At 42.0% G+C, this 27,978-nt stretch overlaps 1 protein-coding gene across 1 annotated transcript; it reads right to left on the reverse strand.

Annotated features, from left to right (window-relative positions):
- Positions 1-307: 307 nt before the first annotated feature.
- Positions 308-27,573, reverse strand: LOC130529705 (V-set and transmembrane domain-containing protein 2-like protein). The gene is made up of 4 exons (XM_057040185.1): positions 27,223-27,573; positions 5,888-6,057; positions 4,215-4,259; positions 308-2,218 (listed from the first exon to the last, which is right to left on the reverse strand). The coding sequence occupies exons 1-4, from the start codon at positions 27,338-27,340 to the stop codon at positions 1,781-1,783; spliced, it is 771 nt and encodes a 256-aa protein (XP_056896165.1). The 5' UTR covers positions 27,341-27,573; the 3' UTR covers positions 308-1,780.
- Positions 27,574-27,978: the final 405 nt, after the last annotated feature.

Genomic DNA, 27,978 nt, shown 5'->3' on the forward strand with positions numbered 1-27,978 from the left:
AATTGCTGGCAGCCCCTGATTTATAATAATGTTATAAATCAACAAGTCAGACAGAACATGATGAATGTGCTGTGTGTCAGGTTCAGCAGATGGAGAGTCCCTTTAGCTTTGACCTAAAGTCTGTGTGCCATCCCTTCTGCTTGTTGTATTGGATTAGTCGTGTCTCAAATAGGCAAAATTGTTTTAGGTTCATCCCTTTGTTTTTGAACTTTTAAATTTTAGGAAATGTTTTTGTTATTGTGAGAAAGTTGAAATGCCCCGAGGGTCCCAATGTGTGAGCTCAATAAGAGGATGACGATATTGTCAATGTTGTTTCATATACAATTTATTTCATTTGATAAAGCCATACATTTAGTATGAGACCAAACATTCTAGAAGAAATGTACATTTTCCTTTTTCTACTTTTTTTTTTTTAAATAGTAAATCCCCACAATGATTAATTCCCCCCCCTCCTCAGTCCACATGAACCACCACCAGTCACTATAGTTCCTCAGATGGAAAGTACAGCAGGGCTCCCTCATGGCCTTGAGGCAGGGCCTGTAATTTGAGGGAGCAGCAACAACCATCATTTCCCCACAACATTTTCTTCTCGCGAGCCTCCCTGTGGGCTCCACCCCGCGCGACACCTACATTCATACCACTCAATATCTCCCATCGTGTATTGTCCTTCGCTTTATCAGACAACCAAAGGGAAGAGATTATCGCCCCCACACAGAAGTGGCAAAAATGAAAGAAAGAAGACCGTCAAGGCTTTTCCGATCAACTCCAGAATGCAAGAATGATAAATCACAGCAACACTCAGGTTAGCGGCCCTGTACAGTTTGAGAAACACTGCTTGAGTACTAAGATACATTATGTTAAATCCCTTTCTGAGCAGCTATGAAGAGAATAGGTCATTCATTTGTCTGTACAGCACTTTTGGAAAACAGTAAAGCAAAATAAACCTACTTTGTAATACAAACAAAACGTAAAGAAAAACACTGTCCTTGTGTATTGGTGGCTGAAAAAGGGTTTTCAGAAAATTACTGAACATGCACCCACTTCATTTTATACTATACAGTCATATATATACACGGTGGACTAGAGGCTTGCAGTGGAGGATTGAGGCTTTTTTTAATGACTGATGCGCACTGGGTCAGAGCAAAAGCATGACAGAGCGTTGAGCGCCACTCTCCCAAAATAATCCCACATTCCCAATCGATTCATAGTCAAAGCAGACTCGGAGGCAACACGGCAGTGTTTGTCCTCCTACTCCACTTGGAGCGAACACATCTGCGGTGACACGAGAGGTGAAACAAACGCGATCAAGGGTTTGGCCGTGTTGGGAAAAGCGCGGCAGCGCCACGGGGAAAAGCAGCGACTGAGTGTGGCAGAAGTATCGCACTTATTCACTGCATTTATTCCATTTATTCAAACGGATTGGCACCAAATCTGTCCTTGATGAGTACTAATTACTGGATTCATTTCATGCACCCTCAGAATGAAAAGAAGACTTTTTCTTTTTTTTCTTTTTTGGTGACAGGCCCGGTGACAAATCTTTCCCCCAAGGGTGAATCAAATGAGAGGAGAAGGCAGTGCGAGACGTGTGCGCATGAAAGCATTGTCGTGTCATTTACAGTCTAGAAAGTACAAGAAGAGCATGGGTTGATAGTGAGAAGTCTAATTCTGTGTCAATGCGGAGAACAAAAGCAGCGGATCTGCTCAGATCTACACCCCCCTTCCCACGCCGATCATAAGCAATTGTTTTATAATCTATCTCTCAGTGGCGTTAAGCTGACAGCTACAGCGTGCAGCTTGGCTCGTTGGTGCAATCACTGTGGCTGTAGTTCGTGTCCAACTCCCTCTTCTTCAGCTCCCTGCCGGCCTTGTGCTGCTGGTTGCTGTGGCCATGGTGGGCTGGTGGTGAAGACTGTTTCCCATGCTCCTGGTGGTGCCCGTGAACCCTGTGATGCTCCTGGGCATGCTCCCTGTGACCACCGTCGCCGCTGTCGATGAGCGCCACTCCTCCTTTGGTGTGATCCAGGGCCTCGAAGTTGCTGTTGTGGTCACTGATGTCGCTCTCCGGGGCCACCTGCAAGTAGGCTCTGACGCGGTGGTGGCGGGGACCTTCTCCGTCGCTGAAGTCGATGACGCGGCATTCGTAGGTACCTTCATCGGATGGTTTGACGCGCGAGAGCCGGAGTTTGTGAGAGATGTTGCTACCTACAACCTTCACAACCTGGTAAAGTTAGAAAAACAACATTACAACAGGCAACCTTAATCATTCTAAATAAAGTAGAAGGCTTGTAAATTTTTGGTTTTACCCAGTAGTATCTGGTTAAGGATAATAGCCTTATGAATCAATAGGGAACATATAACCTAAATACTGTATTACTGCAGATGCTCACCCAAATCAACCTGTGATTTACGCTTTATGAGCATTTTGAACACAAACAAATATTAGCCATAATCACAGACCTGCTGTATTTCAGCTGTGAACAGTGTTTCACCAATCAAATATGGCCTTGGGCTGCAGCACTGTGCTGTAGCCAGCAGTGACCCAGCCAAATAGGGAATACGCCGTGGTTAATGATATAATACACAGGCTGCTTGTATAAGGGCTTGTGACTCCTGAGATAACCAGCAGGATGTTCAAGGATGACACTATTGTTAAATCCAACTAGAAAAAAAATGAAGAAGCAGCCTTTTTTAGCATTTATTAAATAAGAAGGAAAAGCTCTGCAACTACCCGTACGATGCTTTCAATTTAATCTTAATAGTTGATTACAGAAGTATTTGTAAAGCAATAGGGGTTTACTGCAGAGCTACAAAGCAAGCTCAAGCCTTTTTTTATGAGGCAGTCAAGCTATTTTTCCCTCAGATAAATGCTGTGGGCGACCTCTAAACTGGCTCCAGATGGAATTGTTGTCAAGATTATACAACCTCAAGCCATAATTAATATTCTATTATTATTTGTCCTGTCGAATTGGGTGAAACATGTCTGCGTACTTTTGTATTTATGATGGCAAAAATGTGCACTTAATAAGGAAAGGAAAGAAAAGGGAAGGGAAGGGATTGGAAAGGTTTTCTTTATCATCATTATACAATTAAACAAATTTCTCCTTTTCTTATTGAAATTAAATGTGAAAGGTTGTCAAAATTATAAGCTTATACACTTATTAAACACACACTCATTGACACTACGCTCCTGTTATCTATTTGTGGGGTATTCTGGTGTATTTGTAACTATTTGTCAAAGTATAAACCCAATCTTGTAAATCAAAGCTCTGCTGAGATGACAAATCCTGGCGCATCAAGAGATGTGAAGCATCTTGACATAATCTGTGACCCCTGTGAGCCTTTCCATGACTGTCAATGTTTAAGCCTCAATGCTACTGAGACTGTAGAACAGATTACAGGTTTTCTCACCTCTAACTTGGTACCAACATTCATCACATAGACGAAGCTCAGAGCCTGCAGAGCCCCTGTCTGTGTACCTCACCTTTAATTTAATTTGATATATTACACATCTGAAACAGTGTTTAACAGTCTGCTTCTCATCCGCTTTATCCCTTTTGGGGTCATGGGGGGGGGGCATGCAATGAGCGAAGGCAGGGTCCACCCCTGGGTGTGTCACCAGTTCATCGCGGGGCCCTACATGAGCATTTGTGGGTTCGGTACCTTTGCTCAAGGACATCATCAAAGGTGAAGGTGTTCTTGCACCATCCCCTAATACCAGAAAACCATTCATGATTTGTTAGCACTGGGGCTTGAACCCACAACCCTCTGCTTCTCAGCCCATTTCCCAACAGACTGAGCTGCTACCGCCCAGACAGTCCACTTACTTCTGCAAATTTTTACAGCTCTAAACACAGCTGCCATCTCCGCCTGCCTCTGCAGTGTTTATTAGTTGAATTTGGTCTAGAGCAAATAAAGTCTGCTGGGGCATTTATAAAAAAAACTGAAAGAGATGCTAGGTGGACCGCGGGCCCCCTCGAGGAACACACTTAATCAGCCAGCAGCGTCAGCTCTGGCTGCTCGCTGGATGGTAATGTGATTCAACAAACTCATCAAGCATGAAGTGAAGGTTTTGATGTGTAGTCTGGAGCGCACCGAGGGAAAATTCCATCCATGTGTGTCATGTAGCACAAGCTCAACATCTGCGCCTCATCCGCAACAATAAATTATATGCAGTCTTTAGGGTTTTGTGCCTCATATTATCACGGGAAACTTACACTTATCTTGGTGGCATCCTTTGGCATCTCTTCCTCTGGAGCCACCTACAAACCACCGCAGAATTAAATTAGCATCCAAAATAATAATTGTATAACAATAACGACAATGAAAATGTTACACATAATACATTACGTGTTACACATAATACATTTTATTTGTGGGTGGCTTTACTAGCACTCATGACACATTGCATAGTCATAGATAAGGAAAATAGGCAATAAAATATTAGGACAGAAAAGAAAAGCCTAAAAATATAACTTTAAAACAGCATATTTTTAAAACAACAATAAAGAAAAGGTGAGTTTTCAGACCGGATTTGAATTAAGCGGGAGTGAGTTGCTGTTTTGGAAGTCCTTTGGTGAGAGTTCTGAAGACAGAATGGCAAGAAGGTTCAAAACCTCACGGTGGACAGGCAGGCGGTGGGTTCAGTGAGTTGATAGGCAGAGGAGGAGCGGAGAGTTTGAGAGGCAGTGTAGATGTGAAGGAGCTGGGAGGCATAGGCAGGTGCACCATTGTGAGGTGAGGAGCAGAATTTTAAAGTTTGTGCTGTATTTCACGGGGAGCCAATAGAGTTGCTGAGGAACCAGAGTGATGCGATGTTATGATGATAAGAAAGGAGTTCCGGTGTTGATATGGGGTGGCAGAGTTTTGAACCTGTAGAGCCTGTAGTGAAGTTTGTGGGAACAACTGTACGTTTTAATGGACATGCGTCACCTAGAAATCAGTCTGCACAATCCTTAAATTGAGCAGTGAACATGGACATTTTTAATGGATTATCCTTTGTCTTTCTTTGTCTTTCTTTTCTCTCCCATATGCAGTGGTTAATATGGGATGTGACCAGGGCTTGAATGCTGATTTATAATGGACGGGTGGACACGATTAATACTATAGAGGCGCATAGCGACCTGTCAAGGATGATACTAATGCTCTTAACATGGTGGGGAGGGGAGAAATATGGCAATGGTTAGGGGTAGGTTGTCAGGTGTGGCTACAGTGCACTTGGAACTAATGAGAAGAACTTCTGTTTTATCACTGTTGAGAAAGTTGGATGAGAACCAGTTTTTTAGTTCTAATAGGCAGTTGCAAAGGGAAGTGGGCAGGTTTTCATCTGTGTAACAATGACATTGGATGCCATGTTTCCTGAAGGTATGACCGAGGGGTAGGAGGCAGTTAATCAATAGTAGTGGGCCAAAACAGAACCCTGGGGAACACCACTAGTAGCTGAAAAGGATCACGATCTGAAGTGCTTGAGTTGGACAAAGTGAGTGCAGCCAATGAGATAGGACCTAAACCAGATGAGGAGGGGTCCGGGGATGCCAGTGGAAGCTAATATGTCAAGGAGGAGATTAAGCGAGATGGTGTCAAAGGCTGCAAAGGATGAGTTTGGGGCCAAAGGTCAGCTGCCATCATTAGATAGATTTTTGATCTTGACCATCACCTTTTCTGTTCATATGAACTTAGACAGTTTTTTTAAAGGACTTCAGCAAGTAATGATAAATTTGAGACTGGGTGGAGATTAGTCACCTGCTTTAAAGGACGGGGAAGGCCAGAGGTAAAGGAGGAATAATGTCAGTTGTTAAAGCAAAAAGGAAAAGGGTAAACAGGCTTTGTCCAAGGCTTAAGCTGTTTGACGGCGTTTAATTATTTCACACTTTTCTGGTGATTGACCTACTTCATTGGTTGTCCAGGGCTGTCTGTCCATCCAGTCCACGTGGTTCCTGATGTACCACCACTGTATCTCCAGTGAATATGAGGGTGTTCCTGCCCCTCTGAAGGAGCAGGCCATCTCCACGTCCTGACCTCTGTGCGCGGTCATATCGTGAGGAACCTCTGTGAACATAGCTGCACACACATTGAATTGCAATTAACATATAAAAGTCTTTAAAGTAAATGAAAAGCCTGTGCACATTCCTCCTTCTGAAATGAATAATTATTGTTTGAAATTTAGACATTTTAGCTGCTCTCAAAGGAAGGGAGAGAATACCTCATATATCACGTACTAATAATATTTACATGGCAATGAATTAATTACTGACAAAAACATTAATTATAATTATAGGGTTTGTTTCAGTAGGGCTCGGATATGCAAATTATGACTGCATATTCAGCAATTATCACTGCATACTGAATGCTAAAATTCTCCCTTGTATTTTTAAATTGCAAAGCTCATTAAAATTGATGGTGCAAATGTTAAACATATAGAGGCTAAAGTAGAGAGAGAGAGAGAGAGAGAGATGTAAACCTTAATTTAAAAAAGGAAATCATTTGAATATAATGCTGTTTCAGGCTGCCTTCAATAAAATAAAATGGGCAAACATGGTCTTCTTTTGAAAGCACCACAATAAAAACTAGCCTGTGAAGTCTATTTCACATATATTTCTCAGTAAATTCCCAGAGATATACAGCATCTCCAGAAACAGTGATTTTCACAGCTTATACATTGAATTATATTTGATTTAGTTAGCTGCTGGGGGACAAATCGGTCCAGATAGGATCCACAAGTAATGCAGGGCTCAAGAAATCCCAAAAGGGACAGAAGTGAGAGCCCAGGGATCTGTCCACCAATGGGGCCACCACTCACAGGAGGAGTCTTTAGGACCTTAGTTGATTGGAATAACTGACTGTGGGACCAAGACCCAGGTCCAGATCAGATACGGACAAAAAAAGCAAGAAATCTTTTTGTCATCTGTGCTACTCAGAAAAAAGAAAATGACAGACACCCTTCATGGCATAAAAGAAACCTGTCTCATCTCTTCGACCTTTAATTGTCTATACAGCTTGTTTGATTCTATGTTCACTGTGGCTCCATACATTAGATTGGGTCTTTCAGACCTCAGACGTCTTCCGCACCTCCATCCATTCTTTAACCGTCTGATCCCTTCTCTGTACCATACATGTTTTGTTCTGCTTTCTTACCTATCAAAGTAGTTTCAGGGGGTTAATTCTTATTTAATATGTGAGTCTAAGGCCAGTGAATGTCCACTATTGTAGGGTTTTGTAAAGCCAGTTTAGGTAGCTATAATCCAGATGGTGTACTCAGCTGGCCTCTGACCAATGCACCATTATTTGTCTGTGTGGGGGTGAGATTGGGTTCACTTGAGCTTGATAATACGAAGGTTTAATTTGTAGAGAACAAGGATATCATCCATCTTTACAATACTGGGGAGTGAGGTTATTAAGCTGCACACATCGAGAAGTAAATGAGGAATTCAGGAAGAATCAGCACTTGTATTAATAGTGCTTGTGAGATTTTATTGATCAAATCATAACTCACTGGACCCTGGGAACTGTTCCCACACTGCAAACTTTAATTAACAAAGGAAAATAACCTATCTCGTAAATCCAGTGTTGAAGCAAGGGCAGTGCAGGAGCAAACAAAGTGTTCTGCATGTAGTTTTGTTGTTGATGTCACAGCTCAGCTGTGTAAAACTTTGAGCTGAATTTAATCTCCCATTTCATGCTGTCTCCGTGCTGCAAAATGACATTGAGACAAAACCCAACAGACCGCATGTCACTTTCGATACACCAGGGAACCACAGATATTCATTTAGGGGGAGGCATAAATATTCTGTACTCATGAACATGCAGTAACAAGGGGAAAGCAGCACTTTATACCTTGCTGCTGACTGGCCTGTAAGCTGTTTGCCTTCTTCTGGTGCTTTATTGTCTTAGTATGAGGATGTTAAGTGCAATCTAACAAGCTAAAATAGACTACACATACGCTAAACATTTATTAAAAAAATAAAAATAAAATTAGTAATTAGCATTTTTCAACATTAAGTTCCACTTTTACCAGACACCAGTGATCTGCTCATCTGGTAAGTTATTCTCTATAATGTATTTGCATGATGTCTGCCTATTGTGTCCTCTCCTCTCCTCTCCTCTCCTCTCCTCTCCTCTCCTCTCCTCTCTCTCCTCTCCTCTCTCCTCTCCTCTCCTCTCCTCCCCTCCTCTCCTCTCCTCCTCTCCTCTCCTCTCCTCTCCTCTCCCTCTCCCTCTCCCTCTTTCTGAGCCTGGTCCTGCTGAAGGTTTCTTCCTGTTAAAGAGATGCATTTCCTTGCCACTGTTTCCTGTTGGGTGTCAGGTAACGTGCCTAAAGACAATTTTGACCTTAACAACACTATATAAATAAACATCAATTTAATTTAATTGATTTACACTTTAAAACAAAAAACAGGGTTGCTCAGGTGTTTTTTTAATAAAATGTGCACATTTCTGTGACACCACAGCACTTCATTGTTATGCTATTATCCCACACAAACTGCGAGTATTTGGAACTTGTTGTGATTTTTTTCCATGCCTCTCTATATTTAACATGCTGCAGTTTTTTTCGCAACCCTGTCAGAATTAGACTGAATGCCACATGATACTCACAGAATACCAAAACCAAAAAAGCCGATTCAATTATTGTAATCTATTGTAATGGTTTCAACTGGACGATAAATATAGAGTCATCTTCATGTTATATGTCAAGTCAACACAATGTGATGCTTAGCAACATTTTATTAGAAATGTGAGTGAACAAACAAATTAATTGATGCTTTTATTTTGACAATTGAAAAAAAAGGTGCTTTCAAATGCTCAAGAAAACTCAAGAATAGAGTTCAGAGGGAGAAATTAAAATGTTGAATAAATCCCTGCTAAACTCACGTTATGAATCACTTATTAAAAACAATAGCAGATAGAATAGTTCTGCTGATTCCACAGTGGCAGTGTTTCCCACTGGGCACATGGGAATTGTCTTTGAAACAGGTAGATCAGATGTGTTTTCCCTGTGGGAAAATCCAGCGCACAGATGAAATTGGCACCCTGGGAATTTGTATTTCATTAACATAATATCTGATCCTTGATGTCACTTCTGTTTATAGATGGAAGAACAATGCTTGTTCTTGTAATTACTGGTCAAAATTCCGATCCCTCATTATTTATGGATCCGTCTGGTTTATTCGTTCGATCACTAGGAGTGAAATTTGGCCGGTAACCAGATTTTTATCAGAGTCCATACATTAAAGGGAACTGAGGTTGCTGTATGGATCTCTCTTGTCTCATAAGTGCAGGGCCTCAAGACAAACATCCCTCTTGTAAATTGATCAAATCTGTTTGTATTTTTCATTTGTGAAACCTGCAACACAGACGGCATCGATTTGCCATTAGGCCGCAGCAGCGGCAGCAGCCGGCAGCGATGCCCACAGCTCCTCTTGTTGATAATATTCAAAGCTGACATACGAAAACTGCTGCCTAACAGATAGAACGCGTAAAGTTGCTCTCAGCGATCATAATCTGTCTACCCCCATTGAGCCACGAAGTGTGCAATTCAAAGTCTGAGCATTTCTGACACGATTCGTCATCATCGCTTAACTAAAATAGACCTCACAATGCAGAGGATCAGCACTAATTCCACACTGCTTGAAATAATAGTCAAAGCTTGTTACTCTTCAACCTATACTTGAAAATTAAAAATGTACTGATTTTTTAAAAATCAATCCATTTTTAAATCCACCTTTTTTGAAACTGGTAAGTCCATTATGACCCAATTTCTATTTGCAATCACGATCTGTGCATGATACTGGGGTGGGGGGGGGCGACTTAGAGCACCCAGAGAGACCAGAGAGGTTGTAGAAATGCAACGCAGAAAGGCCTGTTGTAGCTAGGGATCAAACCGTGACTTTCTTGCTGTGAGATCACAGTGCTAACGACTATTCCAGCCAATAGTTTTGGCTGTAGCCATTCTGAAACACCACCATTACTGCCAAGATAAACAGCGGTTGGCTAGGAGACGATGGCAACCCTTCAGCTGCTTAAAAACTGCATCTGACTCTGGATCAGCCCATTGAATTATTAAATTAATAGGCAGGCCAGTGTTTATGATGGCCTTGTGGGTTTGTGTAAACACCCACATGCTGCAAGTCTAAAGGAGGGAATTAATATGAGTATGTGTATGTGAGAGAGGGACCAAGTGTGTGTGGTGGCAGATAGCTTCGCGCCGCATCGTTTATTTCTTTGAGAAATGCAATGTGGTAATTACAGTTGTGATAAAAGGGAGCAGATGACGCTTCCTTTTGCTGCCCTCCTCCTCTTGCACAAACTCCCACCTCAGTCCATTAAATAGCTTGTTTACACGTATAGAAACCAATTTTGTGTTCCAGAAGCTTATTTAGGACAACAACCGGGGAAAAACGAAAATCAATAACCAACAAACTGACATTTTTTAAGGAATAAAACAGCAATGTCAAAACTACAAGCCTCCACAATTATTTTATATTGAGTGATAACAAACTCAACCACCCCTACGGGGGATTTGTCTTCTCTATAGCCTATTATTTTGTTCGTAGATGGTATATTTCTTCATGATTCACTTTTAATCGTCCCGTTAACCAAACGTCAACAATAACAAGATGGAGAAATGAAAATATTCTGAAAAAAAAAACTCCACTCAGTGTTAGTTGTACCCAGCCAGTGCTATAAAAAAGTGCCAGCTGTTCTCTAAACTTTCTGCCTGCATCCACTGAACAGAGATGTGATTCCAAATAAACGATTATCTCACCGCTTGTACAACAGTAGCTGAACAACTGTTGCCATAAATATGAGATAATTGTAATTTAGAGGACATGCAAGTGTTTTTTTTCTGCATATAACAATCAATATTCATGAAATCACATAAAGAAACTGCAAAACTGCCTTAAATGTCTATTTTTAGCCCATAATCTGTGAGAATAAGCACCCAGATGACAGTTGACAAGTGGAAAATTGGCACATTCTTGCTTCCACTGTCAGTACTCGCTGCAGAATAGATGGTACTGGCAGCTTGTTGTGCTCGCCGGAAGCATCAACCTCTGAATGTCAATGATGCTGGGTGTGAATGATGGCTGCTTGGAAACAGTTGAAGAAGTAGCCAGGGAGTATTGAAGTCAATTCATTAATATAACGCTAATTACGATGATTTATATGCGTGTTTGTTTCTACTCTCTGTGAAGGAGCCTAATCTCTGAAACCACTGACAGTAGTGAGGTTATTTCCTGTGTCTGACCCTCCACTGCTGGACAAACCTACCAACCCTCCATGTATCTCTGTTGTTTGCCGTTTACCCACCTAGCCCATTTTACATAATGTTTGATTAGAACGTCAATTTTAACCCTTTCTGATAATAGCTTTTCTATTAAATAGCCTACATATTGAACAACAGGAAAAATATATAAATATAATGGATAGCGGCACCAATGAGGAGCAAAGACATTCATTTTAATGTGTCAAATGAACCCGGTTAAAAAGCTTCAGCCTTTGTAGAGGAATTTGAAATTTATTTGAAATTCTTAATTCTCCACTCTGCTGAGAGGTTTCTTTCATGATACCTTGCACTTTTTTTTGTTGGTTTATTTTATATCTGTCCATAAAGGTTTAACCTCTTGAATTTGAAAATAGAAAATTAAGAATCTAAAGAATATGTCATTATTGTAATCATAAAGTTAATTTCACAATGAAATTCTGAGGCGAGATCGAGGGACAGTTTTGAGCCAATGCAGATTTGGCCTCTGTGGCCAATATAACCTGTATTCTTTGGATGTTAAATCCATTCATGTTTTAGTTCCTTGTTTCTCTTGCAGAGTCTCGAGGGATAGTTAAATACAAATATTATCTACTATATGGCTACTGTTAGCATAATCAGTGATGGTTGCAGTTGCTGGATTGGAGAAATCTCTTCATGTGCCATATGGATCAGTTCAAACACACTTTGCTTGCACAGAATACACACGCCTCATTGCCAGGGACAGCTGGCCAACACATGACAAGGACAGAAACTAACAAAATCTCACACAGTTAAATTTACTCAGAGCACTGTGCACATGTTGAATGTAATCAGTACTCACTGCTCACCAAAATAAATTCAAATCTGACTTAATAATCATATACCTCTATGGAATATGGCTGATGGCTGTCAATAGAACTGATTGTTCAGATCCATGCATGCATCCAGTTTTTCCAATGGTCTTTAATCAGGTCAGTCTATATATTATCATTTATGGAGATGCATATTTATTCCATATTTGCCTGTGAAGACAATCCCAAAACTCACATGTTTGTGTGTACCGTATCAGGACGGTTGCGTATATGAACATTCCCTCATGTTTTTGGCACGTGCGCACATACGTATGCAGACATGTGTGTGTGGATGTAGACTGATGAGCCTGGTCATTGCATTAAGATCCACTTCCTGTTGTTTTGGCCCAAATCCCAGCTGCTGGTATGGGTCAAACACTGTTTTCCCTCTTAATCAAATGAAAAGGTTAAAAGGACAACACCATTTCCCCAGCCAGAGGGTTCAGCCAGGATTGCAAGGACCTTTTGTCTTCTAATTCAAGACAACAAAGGTGCCACCCCGGCACAAGTCATTATTACAACATTAGCTCCTGTCTGGAATAACAATGATGCCTAACTTCAGTGTTCCTTATTTATTTCCTTTACCACGACATCTCTGTGAGAGAGGTTTACTTTGTCGTTCAGTGAGAATCAAAATCTGAATGATGTTTTACAGAATTACTGTAGATCATTCGATTTCAACCTTTTTCCCTTTTCTTCTAGCATGATGTGGACTTTATTTAAGAGATCCAAGATCTACAAAAATGGATCTTCGCTTCAGCTCCAGTGTATAACGGGATGGGTTCATCTTCCCACCCAGCAAGGGCTCCTTTAAGGACACATCAATCATCTGTGGACCCAGTTGAAACAATAGTAAGTCATTTCAAATGTCCTGTTTTATTCATTGAACACAGCATGATTCAAATGACTTCTAGAATTCAATGCTAAAACACCTCAATACTTAAAACAGTGACTGGCAGGGGAAAAAGGTCTTTTTTGTCACTAGTTAATTAGTTACTTTTCTAATTTGCATTCTTGCCTACGTATTGTTTTCTATTGATTATTATCTGATGTATTTATTTATCTAAAGTAACCTATTGTTAGACTTTTTTCTCTTCATATTTCATTTGAATGCATTCATTTATTCCACTTAAAGCGAGGTAAAAGCCCTGTACAGGACCTCCTGCAGTTGTGTCTCTCACCTTAATTAAAAAAAACTTGCCCTACTGCGCCTGGGAAAATGTCAGGGATAATTTGAATAAACCAAAGCATTGCTTTCTACATTTTAAGTCTCACAGTGGGACTTCCTGACACATGCGACCTCTGTCCCTGCCACATTCTACCCCGTCTCTCTGCTTCTATCAACTCGTTTTCATCCACACTTGTCAGGCAGCTCCTCAGAAATAATTAGCAGACCAACAAGTCTCTCATACGGCCTCATAACAAGCTTGACATCCAAATAATGAGCTCAGTTCTGCAGTAAACAGCTGCCCGCTGAGCGAACCAGCCTGTGCAAGCACACATTACCAGATTGATTCGTCTCTCTGGAAGAGCTTTGTTTTTATTTTATTTCATTGTCTTTCCGTTTGAAGATTCACTAAGGAGAAACCACTAATTTACCATTTTATTAAACAAGGGAGCTGTCATTTGCTCAGCTTATTGCTTATTTATAAGGATGTGATTCATCTTTAACCAAGGGTTTAAACAGTCTTACAAAAAAGAATAACTAAAAGGTGAAAGATTCTGGGGATATGAGATTTTGAGACGGAATCACTTCTTAAGAATAAGAAACACAGCTTCAGGGCCTTTATCCTTATGTGTAGGAATCCTCCTGCTCTCCTGCAGTCTCTCGACAGTTCTCCTGTCGAGGACTTAAAACTGTTTTCCAAGTGGTGAGAATCAGCAGCTTGAGTGACAAATTTGAAAATACCATGAGAAACTCTGTAAATACAGAAGATCCACTCTCATTTTTTGAAGGATTACCCTTTGTCCCGACGTTTCAGCCCTGAAATGCGACTGCAGCTGCACGTAACTCACGCCGTCATCGATCATCGTATATCTGACGCTGTTTGTGCTTCGCTGTAAAAACACCCCATCCAAAATAATACACACAGCCAGTAATATAGTATTCTGTCTGTCTGTCTGTCTGTCATGCAAATAGTATCAGACTTTGGGATCCACTGAAATAGCTTCCCCAACATGGTCTCTGTTGATATATGTATGTATTACCTTCAAGCACATTTCAGTTGAGTTCAACAAGGCTGCTTTGAAACCAAGAAACACCTACCGAAGCGGGTGAAGCTGTGGGAAGAGGTTCACTCGAATGTGAGCAGTCACCTGCAGGAGGCACGCAGGACTCGGCCCATCATTAATGGTACTGAGGTAGGTCTGTGGGATATAGAGTATAAGCAGACTGGTGTGTCTACCGAATGAAAACCTGACCAGAATTTCCTCAAAAAGACGGATATTTAGATCTTCTACTGTCCTGAAATGTAAGGACGACATGTACTTATCAATTTGTCAGAGAAGCATCTTAATAATAGGAGGAGGAGAAGCAGGAGGGGGTTATTCCCTTTAAATGATGCTTTGACCTCAGGTTTGTGGCACCCTGGGATCATCTGTGCTTGCTCACAGTTTAGATGAACAGCATTCATCATACGGCTGCTCTTTCAAACCCTTTCAAAGGAATGATGATGAACTGACTGACAGGCATTAGTTGTCAAGGTGACTGTGCCAGAGCAGCCCGTGCTGATTGTTTGGGCAGATGGTTAAGCCATCACTTTAAAAAAAAAAAGTTGTCCCATTAATCAGCGAAGCAACAAATGGCAATTTACCAATCCAGGTCCCACTGTGACACCCATGTTATTAAGGTGAAAGTAATTAATGCCTCATTATGCGGCTGCAGATGTGACAGTTGCTGCGAGCTTATACTTCCCACATCTGCATTTCCCAGCGGACTCAATTTCCCTCTTTCCAAAATTTCAACGTACCAGCGCGCAGCAATTAAAGCAGCTCGGCAAACATTCAGTGGAGATTTCTTTGGTTTTGTTTTAGCTCTGCTGCTCAGGCTGAGAGACAATGCGATCAATAAAGCCATCTTGGAGGTGAATCAAGAGCAATTCCCTACAGGAGCAGAAAAGTGCTGCGCCAAGTGCAGTGATAAAGCCGCGTCTGTAACACGCAACAGGAAACCGAAACAGCGGCGAAATAATTAACAAACACTCAAAACCGTCCTAACTTAAAGCGACAGCATTTTTGGAGTCTGGAAACAAACTGAAAGAAAAAGGGATGCAGGACAAAAGAAACAGGCCAGCAGAAATCCCAACTATCAGCGTCTTTGGTCCTGTAGCTCTGCCTCCAGCAGCCTGTTCTCTTGGGCACAAACGACAGCAGATATCAGCACTTAGTATCTAATCTGGGAACCCTCCCTAATGCACCCTGGAGTAGCCTCTCCAGCACTGACACGAGCAGACGGATAGGTGTTGACAGCTGCGGAACCTAAAAGCTTGTAGCCAAGCTTTACATCTTAAGGAAGGCTTTCACTGTAGGAGAGGGGGGGCGTGAGGCGGGTGTTGGAAGTTTGAACAAACCCAGAAAAGCTGATTCAGCTGAGCTTGTTTAATATCTTGTTTATCACCCCCCCCCCCCCCCCCCCCCCCCAACCCCGGCGCCTTTCAAGTCTACATTATAAAAACTGTCAGACTAAGCAAGAAGCACATGCCGAATCAAACACGCGACGCCTTTTCAAACAAATAAAAACTATTGTCCAAGATGAGGTGGGTTTTTTTTAATGGCACAATTTCCTTAAGGCTTATATCTACACATGGCATTTATTTAACCTTTTCTTTTCTTTCTTCATGAGGCCTCCTAAAGACATTAAGGCCCTCGTCCTTATATAATACAGCCAAGGAGATTTGTCAATATTGAAATAAAAAATTGTTCCAGTGGAGAGGATGCTAGCAAAGAATTTCTTCCAGAGATATGTATTTTAGCCTAACATGAGGATCTTCGAGATTATATGCATATATATGTGTGTGTGTGTACTGTATATATGGAGTATGTGGGGAGGGGCAGTCATATGGAATTGCATTGCTAGTCAGGATTGTGCACCAGTAATGTGATGTGATGACATTATTAACATTTTCTTTTAACTGCTACGTATTGGTAATTAGAGTCGTGACAGTTCTTGAGTCTGGGGCCGTCATGGATGACGAGCAGAAGAACACCTTATCCCTGGGCACCCACACGTTCAGTAAGACACTCACATCCAAGTCATTTAGAGTCTCCCGTGAACTTAATGGGCATGTTTCTGGACTGTGAGAGGAAACAGGACTAGCTGGAGGAACGCTACAGAGGCTTAATGAGAGCATACAAAGTACACAGAGAAAAGCTCGGGCCTCTCTACAGTCAAAGCAGGAACCTTCTTGCCATGAGGACACTTTTAAATATCAAATGTAGCTAAAAAGCTAGAATTATACTTTGCACCAGTGTTTTAAAATGGTTATTTTCCCTTCCTACAGCATTGTAGCGCTCCAGTCACCGTGACACTCACTTTGGCATTTGAATTAAAAATCCAGTTAGAGGCAGAAAATCTGCAACAGGGAGAAGGAGGAGAAGCAGAAGGAGGAGGAGGCTCATTGATAGACTGAACAGTGGAGACTGAGCCACCCTGAGTGGCTTGAATTTAAAAATAGATTTTAAAGAAACTGCTGCTTTTCACTGACTTTCTCTCCTCTTCGCTGCAGGTTACTGTCATGTAAAAGAGACTTTTTGTAAAGCTAAAAACAACATTAACAACAGTCACACAAAGCTGCAGTGAAATGTAGTTGTTGGTGTAAAGAATTGGGTGTCCTCCCATTGAACCGCGTGGCCCAGAGGACTTGTGCTATATGTTATGATGGAACGATGCTGTTCAGGTTCAAAAACTAAAATCTTGACAAAAACTGCAAAGCTATTGCGCTTTGTCAAAACCCAAAGAACCCACGGACTGGAACACAGCACATTAAGCTTACAGATCAGTTATATGCCTCGAAAGGAAGAAGTCTGGCGGGCGGGGTTTGTTTGTTTTAGAGGTTTCTTGACTGCTTTTTACAACAGAAATCACATTTCATAAAGGAGAGGTGGGTGGAAAAAATGCAGCGTAAGCATCAGCTTTCAGTCTTTTCATCCTCTCTGGCGCCTGTGCCATTAACACATGCAGAAAGGGAAAGTAATAGGGGGAAAGGGAAGTGAAAAAGAGGCAAGCACTCAACTCTTTGTGACTGACGACACACGGGCAGAGACGACTGAAAGGCGTCAAGAGTACAGCCTTCATGAAGCAGAGAGGGGGAAAAAAGAATAACTAGCGGAAAAAATCGTCACCTCTGATCCGTCCTCAGAGCGACACTTTAAGCTCCTGCTGTGATGCCGAAGTGTTGAAGAACACCTCTAAAAACAGAACAAGTGGCATTTCTGTGGCATTGATCAGAGACGACGTGGAGAAAACAGCAACGTGGTTTAGAGTCGAGCAGAGGCAACATACAGTGATTCTTAGAATCCATCTAGTGTCGATGAGCTTAACGTTGCTGAGAATGCATCAGAAGCTTACGTTAGAAACTAAAGAGAATGCCATTTTATCCATGAAATCAAAAGCAGAGGCAAAATGAACTGCAAAAATAAAACTATTAAATAAAAATACATATCCTTCATCCTCCAAAACCATGTTTCTTTAGATCTGCGGGGCACTTGCAATAATCTCAGAGGAACAGTGAAGGAGCTCTTTCTATTGTTCTGTTGGATCACCTAATTGATGCAATAAGGTTTAAACGTAGGAAGGTAAGATAAGCAAGGAGGGCGTTTTCTCTTTGAGAAACCTAAGAGTTCAAACTGAAAAAGATATTGTTCAGAGAGACAGGAAACGCGCTGCTAATTTGGAACACGCTCGGATTTTTAGTGCTATGAAAGAAGTTACTCAGAAAAGGGTCAGTAAGAAATGCCTGGAGATGCCACAAATTGGGAGTGAAGTGCAGCCCCACCTGGACCCAAATTGGCTTAGACTATAGCTTGTCCTGCATTAGATACAGAAAAATGCATTAGACTATATTTCATGCATTGAAACATAAGACTGAGCTTCTGTCACATGATCCACGTAATGAGAAAACACTTTTTGTCGGCTCTTTAATCACTTTGCGATTTATATTAGTGACGCTTTACAGTATGAGAAGTGTTGTCAAGGTCTTCCAAAAGCATCATGTTATAGCAGCTTCATACGAGATCATCAGAAAGGGCTGCGCGTGTTTTCATGTTTAATTCACTGCCCATCGGTATCAAATTGTCTGCCTCTGCAGACCTTTGTAAATACCACACGGTGCCTCAAAGATGGCCAAGAGCCTATTAGTTTGACATGAAAGAATCACTGGCAGACTGCTAAAGGAGAGAAAGAACAGGGCCGTGTGTGTGTGTGTGTGTGTGTGTGTGTGTGTGTGTGTGTGTGACTCCCAAAGCAACACTTACAGCTCCATGTGTGTATGCCAGTTAATTTGGCCTGACTTTAGCTAATTGTGTAACCGACCGGTGGCTGCAGAGGCACACACACACACACACACACGCACGGGGCCACAATGGAACACAAACACACACACAGCACGTCTATATTCATGTCCGCTCACACCAGCGATGTAGAAAAGAGGCTCTCCACAGTGGTGTAATTAGGCCTGGTCACTGCGGACTCGTAATGGATAACCCTGTCTGGAAATGGCTGGGAGCGGCACACGTAATTGAGCCTGCGGTGACTACGCGCCTGAATGCGTGTTTGCTTCACAAAGGAGGGCTATAGAAGACGCTATTTCTTGACACCTGTTTTGTTTCAATTAGCTGCATTATGCACTTAACAAATGGATGCAGCAGGCGCCCGTATATGAGCACCCTGGGGTCCACATTTGACTTAAAGGGGTGCCCAAAATGACAATAGATTCGATTTTGGGGTTCTGTAAGGAAAAAAGACAAATCTCCCCCAAACATTAACATGACGTTAACATCTGTTGAAGTGTTCATCTCCAGAACAGTTTGTTTAAAATTTAAAATAAAAAAAAGCTAAAATGGCTGATCGTAAACAATTCACAAGCATGTGATGGCACCTATGTCCCTTTTTTTGGCACATGAAATAAAGTCCTAAATATGAAATCCTTATGCCAGTTAAAGGACAGTTTGAAGTCTTGGAAGGAATGTTTCCAACCATGTGAATAAGAGCAACATGGTTGAATGTGGATAATAATTGGGCACGTGCACCTATGCAATTCCTGAGTATCTGGGCGTGCTGCTGATGAGACGACAGATGTTCTCCTGAGGGATCTCCTCCCTGACCTGGATTAGGGCATCAGTCAGTTCCTGGACAGTCTATAGTGTGATGTGGTGGCGATAAATCCAAAGATGGATGGGGGGGTCCATCAATACCATCATCCCAGAACTGTTGGCACAGACCAGCCACAACAAAGGGAACCCAGCATCCACTACAGCAGCATGGAGTCACATCCCAGTACCTACCAGCAGCCAGTTCCTCTGGCCAGCATGCCATGGTCGGTGTGGCCCTCCATAGATGTGCCTCCGCCAACAGATCTACTACCAAAGGTAGCGAGCAAAATAACAGCGCAGAGAACAGAGCCTATTTCAGCAGCCGTAACGAACTGGAGCAAATTACAGAATAAATCATCAGTCGTCATTTCACCCCTTCCTTCCAAATGCCTGCTGGCATCTGTTTAAGTCCCCGGGCTTTAACAGAGGTTAATTCCGAGTTTACATATGTGAACGCAAGGTCCAATTCGAATACTGACGTCAACGTTTCCGTGCTAGACTTTAAACTTCCAGCAAATCCTCCCAATGAAAATTCCCCTTCAAAATCCGCCACATGAAAGGCAGAGCAAGACGCGCACATATTAAAGCTTCAAAGTGAATTTGCTCCATATGCTGGAAGTGATACTTTCCGTTATGTGATGGGCTGATTTTCAAAGCACTAACGTGATATCATTGCACATATAGCCGGATAAAAGAGGGCAGAAAAAGGCAGTTGCCATGGTGAGGAATTGGTAGGTACGGCCACGGAAGGTGGGCGTAAAAGAATTAAAGCAATGCATGACACATTACTTTAAAATGGGAGCTCGTGTTAGTTGCAGTCTATACTGTCAGAATTTTGAGTTAGAAAAACTGTTGTTAAAGGGAGATTTTGGTTTGATTCGGGGTTTTTTTTTAATCCACATTAGGATATATTATGATTATTGTTATTATTATTAACTTAACTAGCACCAAAAAATATCCCACTACATTGTCATAAATCTGAAATACTCAAGTTAAATCTTACAAATTAAATCTTTCAAAATAGAGGAAATAACTTAGGTAATTGGAATTACAATATGTACTAAAATAGGTAGAAAAAAAGGTTCCAACAATTTTGTCAAGCACATGAGAACTGTGTTATACAGTATATATGAATAATTACTGCTGCTTGGGATCATTTGTGTTTGTATGATCTGTCAGAATTTCATGATTTGCTATTTTAATATGCATGCCAAAGTGTGCTTAAAAGATAGGCAGGATTATTATCCGCCTCAGCAGAAAGGGAATTACAAATTCACTGCAGTAGTCAGACAAAACATTGCAGCATTAAATGGGATTAGGCAGCAATATGGCAGGGTTCTGCTCTGTTGTTGCTTGATTCCTTAAAAATGTAGCAAATATAGAGCCGGTATTCATTTTTTATGACTGATTTACTATTCTCATTTTTCTTCCCTGCATCCCGTGAGGCCACCAGAGCTGAAACACTGTTACTTAATGTACAGAACCAATGTTATTGTCCTCAGAGTTTAGGAAAAAAACCAAGTCAACCTCAACGAATAATCATCTGTGCTGAGTCTGGATCTTTCCGGCTATCAGGCAACAATATTTGCCTTTAAAACTGCTCCTAGTTTTGAATTGAGTGATAGCTGAAGTGCAGCAGGCCCACCTGTTGGCCCTTCTCGGGGTGATCTCTGAGGTGGTGCGTTGTGCCGTCATGGACCGTGGCCTCTGTGATTACCTGGCACTCTAAAGCTAGCTTTTTCCTCACTTCAGGTCTCGGGTCTCAGTGCCTGGCCCCTGATGGACAACTTGTGTGTGCGTCAGTTGCACGGTGTGAATCTGTGTGTATCTGCACATATGCACATGCGCGTGTGTGTAGCATTGTGCATGCAACTGCATGTGGGAGGATCAGGTCTTCTTGTTTTCTTTGTTGGTTTACCCTCTTGTGCTACTCAACCGTTAGAAATGTGCTCTATAAATAAATTTGTTGTTTAGATAGCAATAAAAACACATTTTTCAGTTACATTCAGGGACGCAGCTGAGAGGGTTTGTCCCAATTTCATCCTTGGTTATTCTTTGGCATTTAATGTTTTGGGGTTGTTTTTTTTAAAAGAGAAATCCTGTGGAAGCACAACTGCGGTGTGTCTCTTAACATTTTAACAAACAGGAGAACTTGTCCTCATATTCCAGTATCAAACACGTCATCAATGTGCATATTTAAATAATATGCACATTGATAACGTGGGGGTCTGCTTGGGTTGGACTCAAATTTGAGTCCTGGATTTAGAGACTGCATTTGGACTCTAATCACTTCAGATTCCAAAACTGAGAGAATCAATCATAACCTACTATTTGAATTAGGTTAAAGGCATTTTATCCTCGATCTCTGTATTTTTGGAGGGTTTATTTAATACTTGTTGCACGGCACTCTTCTTGGGAATAAATGATTCTTCAATACTGTATCTAAAGTCTTAAAAGAGACTCACCAGGTTACTAAACTACAGGACGATCTGCTGGAGGTTGATGAGATCCTTTAGACGGTACCTAACTGATTGTGGATACATCACATTCGACTATCTGCCTGTCCTCCCTGCTCCTATTTTTCTCCCTCTGTGTGACTGCCAACAGTTGCACACTGCCAACTTCCTCCCCGAGAGGTGTGTATGTGTGCATGTGCGTGCGTGTGTGTGCGGGGGTGTGTCTGTTAAAATCTGTGTCCATGTGTGGGGACGTGCCTTTCCACTCTGAAGGCAATGTTGGCAGTAATGTGCCTAATGGAAGATAAGCAGCCCTCTCTCAGACAAGCCTTTACAGCCAAACGTTTCACCCCCCTCGACATTATCACGCTGGGTGCAACAGTAGGGAATACGCTAACCCTCTCCATCACTTTGAACACACACACGCACATACAAGTAACTCACAATGGACAGCCACAAACACACACACACTGCTTGTGATGGGTTCCGATGTGCCCTGGTAATGAGTGCCACTCCTGTACACCTTGGAGAAAGTCAAGCTTTAGATGGCCATGTTCAAAGTCATTCACAGCCATTCCTCCTCTAAACTGTGTCTTCACACACACATACTCCCTCTCTCTCTCACACACACACACACACATAGAGCTTTGGAAAAACAGAGTGATAGACCTGGAGTCCTTGACTGCTAACTGACCCAGGAGCTTGTTTGTGCCTGTTTTGTAGCGGATATTGTGACGGAGGGAGGGAAGGAGAGGATCCAGGGGTTTTCGGTACACAAAACACAGTGAGCAGTGACAGACGGGGGTCAGACGAGGAAGCAAGAATGATGGAGGACACAAAAGGTCCCACAACACATTGTCAAGCAATGACTATAACAGCCAAACATCCATGTTTGGTTGTTATAGTTTCTTTAGGGGTCAGACTGATAAATAGGTTGGATGAATCCCACTGGAATCCCACTCATGGTTGTCCACCAGGATAGCGTCTATATGGACCCTGGCTACAGAGGGTTCTGGAGGTGAAATGTGATGCTCCAGGTCTAATGGATTGTCTATTCATGTGTAGGTACATTAATTAGGCTTCTCATTTATAAGCATGCTGTGCTCCAGATCTGTTGTAAGGGATGGCTCACCTGAGCTATAAACACTGGAGGCACCGATGAATCACGTCACTTCCAGGTACTTTATAAATGCAATGACTATCAATCTAAAGAACTCCAGCCTTAATTAACAAATAAGAGATAAAGTAGAGATTTGTCTATCCAGCTAAAGGTTCTTTAAATGCTTTAATGGCATCTTTTCAGATAAACTTCTTCTAAATTGCTATTTGTTTATTTATAAATCCATCTCTTTTCTCCTGGGGCTTGATGAGCAGTGGGGTGACACCGTGAAGATGTCAGCAGCTCATCTCAGGGAGGGACTTCCTAATATTTCAAATATAGGTTTTGGTGGTTGCATTTCTCTGATTCGCGATTTTAAAGTTTTGTTGTTGTAATGGCAGGTTTTTGATCTTCCATTTGAATTTTCAGCCAAATGTTGGCACGTACAATAATTTAATTGATGTAAAACCTTTTTTTTCTTTGACTTTAATATCTATTCTGTCATATTTTTGCAATTACAAGTTAAAACCATTGAGTGGGAGAACAGAAAAGCTTGGATGACAAAGCAAAGCAAGCGAGAAAATGGTGCTGTTGTGTTGGATTTAGGTTAGTCTTTGGTTATTTCACTTGTTATTTTTTTTGCAACACCTTAGTGGGGGGGGGGGGGGGGGGGGGTGATGACTGTATCAAGAATAGATTTTACCTCTAGAAAATGTTATGGTTCTTCAAAATAAGGGAAAAAAAGAGAAAGAGATTATCCGGTGACCCTCAACACTGAACACTCATGATCAAGTACAGCAGTTGAAATTCAAATGGCTGACAAGCCGAAAACTCATTATTACTAAGTACAATTTGTTCACGGAGGGATGTGGAGACGGAGCCGGGAGACCGGTGCAAGATTGATTTTTAAGTCCTGTGACAACAGAGCTGTGCGTTGTGTGAGGACGGTGCAGCTACAGTAATCATTTCTCACCTCTCTGTAGTTCATCTCCGACTGCCCTCCAGCACTTGTCTTCACAGTTAGACTATATACTGAGGTCAGGACCTAAATACATCACCTCTGCCTACTGCCGAGCGCCAACAAGCTCCAGAACTGTTCTTTCCTCTGTTCCCTCACCCATCATCCCTGTTTGCTCCGACACTTCCCGGCTCACATTTTATGGCTCAGCGTTAACAGCTGGCAAAAATGGACACAGCGTATAAATCACAGTGCCAGAGCTTCGAAACAATAATATCAGAATCATTAGCATTAGCTGACAGATTGAAAATGATTGTTTTTTCTCTCTCTATATATAAAAAATACCTTTTATACATTTTTCATCTGAATGACACCTTCAAAAGGGGATCAAAGTTTAGATCTTCAGATGGAATTTGAGAGGATTTAGAAAGAACTAAAAGAATAAATGTCTATTTTCAGGTTCTCACAATTGAATGACAACTGGTTTGATGGTCACGTGTGGCCAGTTATATCTATATTTCAAGGCAAATAAAGTAGATCAACGTTTGGATTGTGGTCAAGGGTGGGACTGATACTGTAAGTGTGTGTCCACAGAAATACTGTAAAAACGTGTGTGCAAAAGTGTGAAAGTGGAACAAAACAAAGGGACCAATCACAGAGATTTCAATACAAATGATAAATAACATTCAAGGACACAAATGTCAGGTTAAAATTTGTATGGAATCAGCCAAACACAGTTCTAGCTTCAGATTCTTAGGACTAATGAATGAATGAATAAAGCGGAAGGGGTGACCGCTGACACGCGGAGGACAAGTGAACCGTATAGGTCTATTCTCTTATCTAGACTAATGCTGCAAACCCGATTGGATTGCTTCACGAAAAAGTCTCTGAAGGTAAGAAAAACAGAACAATATTCAGTGGCCAAACCAGTCGCCTGGCCTCAACCCCAAAACGACAGCATCCGCTCACCAATTACCTGATGGCAGACAGAAAGGTCCGTTAACTAGCAGCGAGTGAGGGGAGCTGCAGCAGAGGGCTGACAAAGCCTCTCCAGGGATGAGACTCATTTGGTGGTGTCCTTGGACTCCAGACGACACTGACATCTGTTGTCGGCGGCAGTGTTACTTCGCAGCAGTAAGTGCATATGCCTCTGACGCCATGATACAACCATTAAGTTTACTTAAGAACAGAAAGCAGTGCTGAATCAGGGCGTGGGGTCTGTAATTCTGCTCCTGACATGAGTAAATCTCACACCGCAGCTGCTGCAGCCACCATGACGGCTTCTGTATAAACCGAGCGGCAAATGATTCAACTTTTTGGTGCTGCCGACCCGACTTGGTAATGGTTTTTCCACTCATTTGCTTTGTTTGATTCAATGTCAGTCGAGAACTCTACATGTCTTATTTGATCATTATGGAAAAATGTTTGGACACGGGCTGATGCTGCAGTAAGAACAGCGGCCTGTCAGGAATCGGATGGCAGGAGAAATGTTAGCAATGGCGTTTTTGCCTCATTACTATTCATTTTCCTTTGTTACGTTTCCCATCTTGCTGGCCAGACAGCTCATTTACCCGCTGCTGATTAATTGCGGCAATTGATTGGCTGGAATAATCGCTTTGCAGGATAATCATGGCCTAATTAAGAGTTAATTTAATGACCAAAGCAGAGAGTGGACAGATGCACTCGCAAACATTAAAACAACCCAGCAAATTCAAACTGTTTGCCCTTCATTTTAACAAATGGCGGTTAATTTTTCCTCAGCTCTCTCTTCTTTGGCAGCTGTGTGCAGACAGGGGGATAAAAAGTAGGATGATGGTGGCCTACGAGGTCTCAAAAATACCAAATCAACACCATATTCTCAAGAAAGCAGAGCTTTTTGATATAGCCTTTATCGTCACTTATTTTGTGTTAGAATCAGCTGCTAGCTATAAATGCCTTTTTCCAGACAAATAGAAATATCTTTGCACATAAAAATGCTAAAACTGAATTGGAACTTGTCTCATTAACATCCAAAAACTCAAACATCATCAGCTATAAAAGTCATTAAACCTACAATTTATCTGCTGATCGTAGAAGAATTAGTGCTGCATTATTTAGCATTATGTGCTCTGTTCTGAATATAATACTGCTAATTATTGCCCTGTGCTGCTGCTTAAAATTTCAATTAGGACATTTGGTACATATGCTCTTTGCAACTGCCTGCACTCGCCTCGGGACAAAGCAAAGAAATCCTCTGTGCGCACATTTCAACAAAAAAGTGAGAAAAACATAATAATGAGGTTCTATTCACCGCAGTTTAGTAGCCTTTTAGACATGCCTGTTGGTAAAAGGTGAAGGCATGAGACAGGACTGCACAGAGCCGGAGGAGGTCGATGTCCATCGACCAGGAGGAGGGCAAAGATCAAGTGGAACGTTTATCTGTGGCTGGATGCGTTTGGACAACTGAGCCATTTTCAGGACACTACATCAGCAGCAGGTGTGGCTTATTATAGATTATATATGCCTCTCCTTTCATAGCATGCTTCAACGAAGGAAAGTAAGAAAGATTCCTCTGTATTGTAACCATGGATACGATTTCATTTTAAACATTGCAGAGTGCAGCTCCTTGTGTGGGATGGCCAAATAGAAGCCAGCGTATTTGTAATTCGTAACAGCAATTAAAATATCTGCCTATTTAAACCAAGATGAGGGGAGGAAATCTAATTTTCAATACTTCACGTTTCGAACAAAGCCCTTTATGATGACACAACGTGACATCCGACCAGCACTGTGCGTGGCTGTGTGTGTGTGTGTGCGTGTGTGTGTGCGTGTGTGATGAAACAAAGTGTAAACATTTACGGAAGCACTTGATGGAACAGAAGGCGCGTGATTATCAGCATCCTGAACGAAAGAATATTAACTTTCATCTGCCAGCTGACATCACCTGTGCTCCGTCTGGCTGAAGCAGCCAGTGAGGAAGAGGAAGAGGAAGAGGGGGGACGGGGAGCACTGGTGAAGAGCTGCAGCTCTCAGAGAAAACAGGATGCTGCCAAGTCGTGAGGACAGCCTGGAACAATAACGCAGCCACGCCAATTACACCAAAACAGCCGAAACACTTGTTAGAAAAAGGGAGCGCACCATCCTCACTCCGCATAATTGGTGATGAGGACGGAGCAGCCTGTTTAGATGGTTGGTTGCCAGCACGTCGACAAACTAATAAAATAGCGCATCGGAATGTTTTCCTGATGTTTTTGTTGTTTTAAATCGCCCTTGGGTTTGTGACTGCCCTCCGATCACCCATCAGCTCTCAGCACCACATTCATCAGACGTACCGTTCCCAGAGATGTGGTTCCCCATCTCTCCGTGTCCAGTCTGTCTCCCGGAGACACTAAGTTGGATGTAAAGTCCCACATAATGTAAACTCCTTAGCAGCAGCCTGAACGCCCCCATCTCTTTTCTTGTATCTGCTTTTCTTCCCTTCCCGATCGCGTCTTTTTCACATAGAGTGAAGTGCACGTTGGGAAACACTTTTTTTTGTCCCCCTCCTCCTTCCTTGTGGTCCTTTCCTTTCAAATCCAGATGAGTTGTTCCGAGGAGAAGAGAGGAAAGTGGGATCTGAAGACACGACTGAGTTGCTGCAGTTCTCCTCAGTGTGAGCTGACTCAACGAGCCTCCGCTTCTCTTCCGTCGGCTCTACATGCGGCGGAGGGACATCTCTCCCGACAGTGCTGCGGCTCTCAGTGGAAAATGTCAGACGGAAGGAGAGATATTAAAACGTGTATTTTTGGGTTTTTTATAGTATAAATAAATGAATAAATATATCACACACACACACACACACACACACACACACACACACACACATTAATCCAGGCCTTTACTGTAGTACAGTTGTCCTAGTGCCGCTGTCCATTGTGCTGAAAGTCACGAGCATCGGTGTAAGATAATATTTCTAATGAAAAGTAGCACTGTGGTGTGGATTGATGGACTTTAAGAACTAGTTCTTTCATCTTTATTGAGCTCAAGGTCTACCCAAGGCTGTTTGGCATTTAGTCATGCACTTACAGTTTATGTTGGGCTAAATGATA

This window comes from Takifugu flavidus, chromosome 8, assembly GCF_003711565.1.
Source record: "Takifugu flavidus isolate HTHZ2018 chromosome 8, ASM371156v2, whole genome shotgun sequence".
Taxonomy (NCBI): Eukaryota; Metazoa; Chordata; class Actinopteri; order Tetraodontiformes; family Tetraodontidae; genus Takifugu; species Takifugu flavidus.

Bases quoted from the DNA above. Each gene is read 5' to 3' on its own strand.
- LOC130529705 (XM_057040185.1), bottom strand. From the start codon at position 27,340: ATGGGGGCGTTCAGGCTGCTGCTAAGGAGTTTACATTATGTGGGACTT. The intron at 6,058-27,222 runs GTACGTCTGATG...ATGTGTGTGCAG, and splicing joins GAACCACATCTCTGGGAACG to CTATGTTCACAGAGGTTCCT. The intron at 2,219-4,214 runs GTAAGTTTCCCG...TAACTTTACCAG, and splicing joins AGGATGCCACCAAGATAAGT to GTTGTGAAGGTTGTAGGTAG.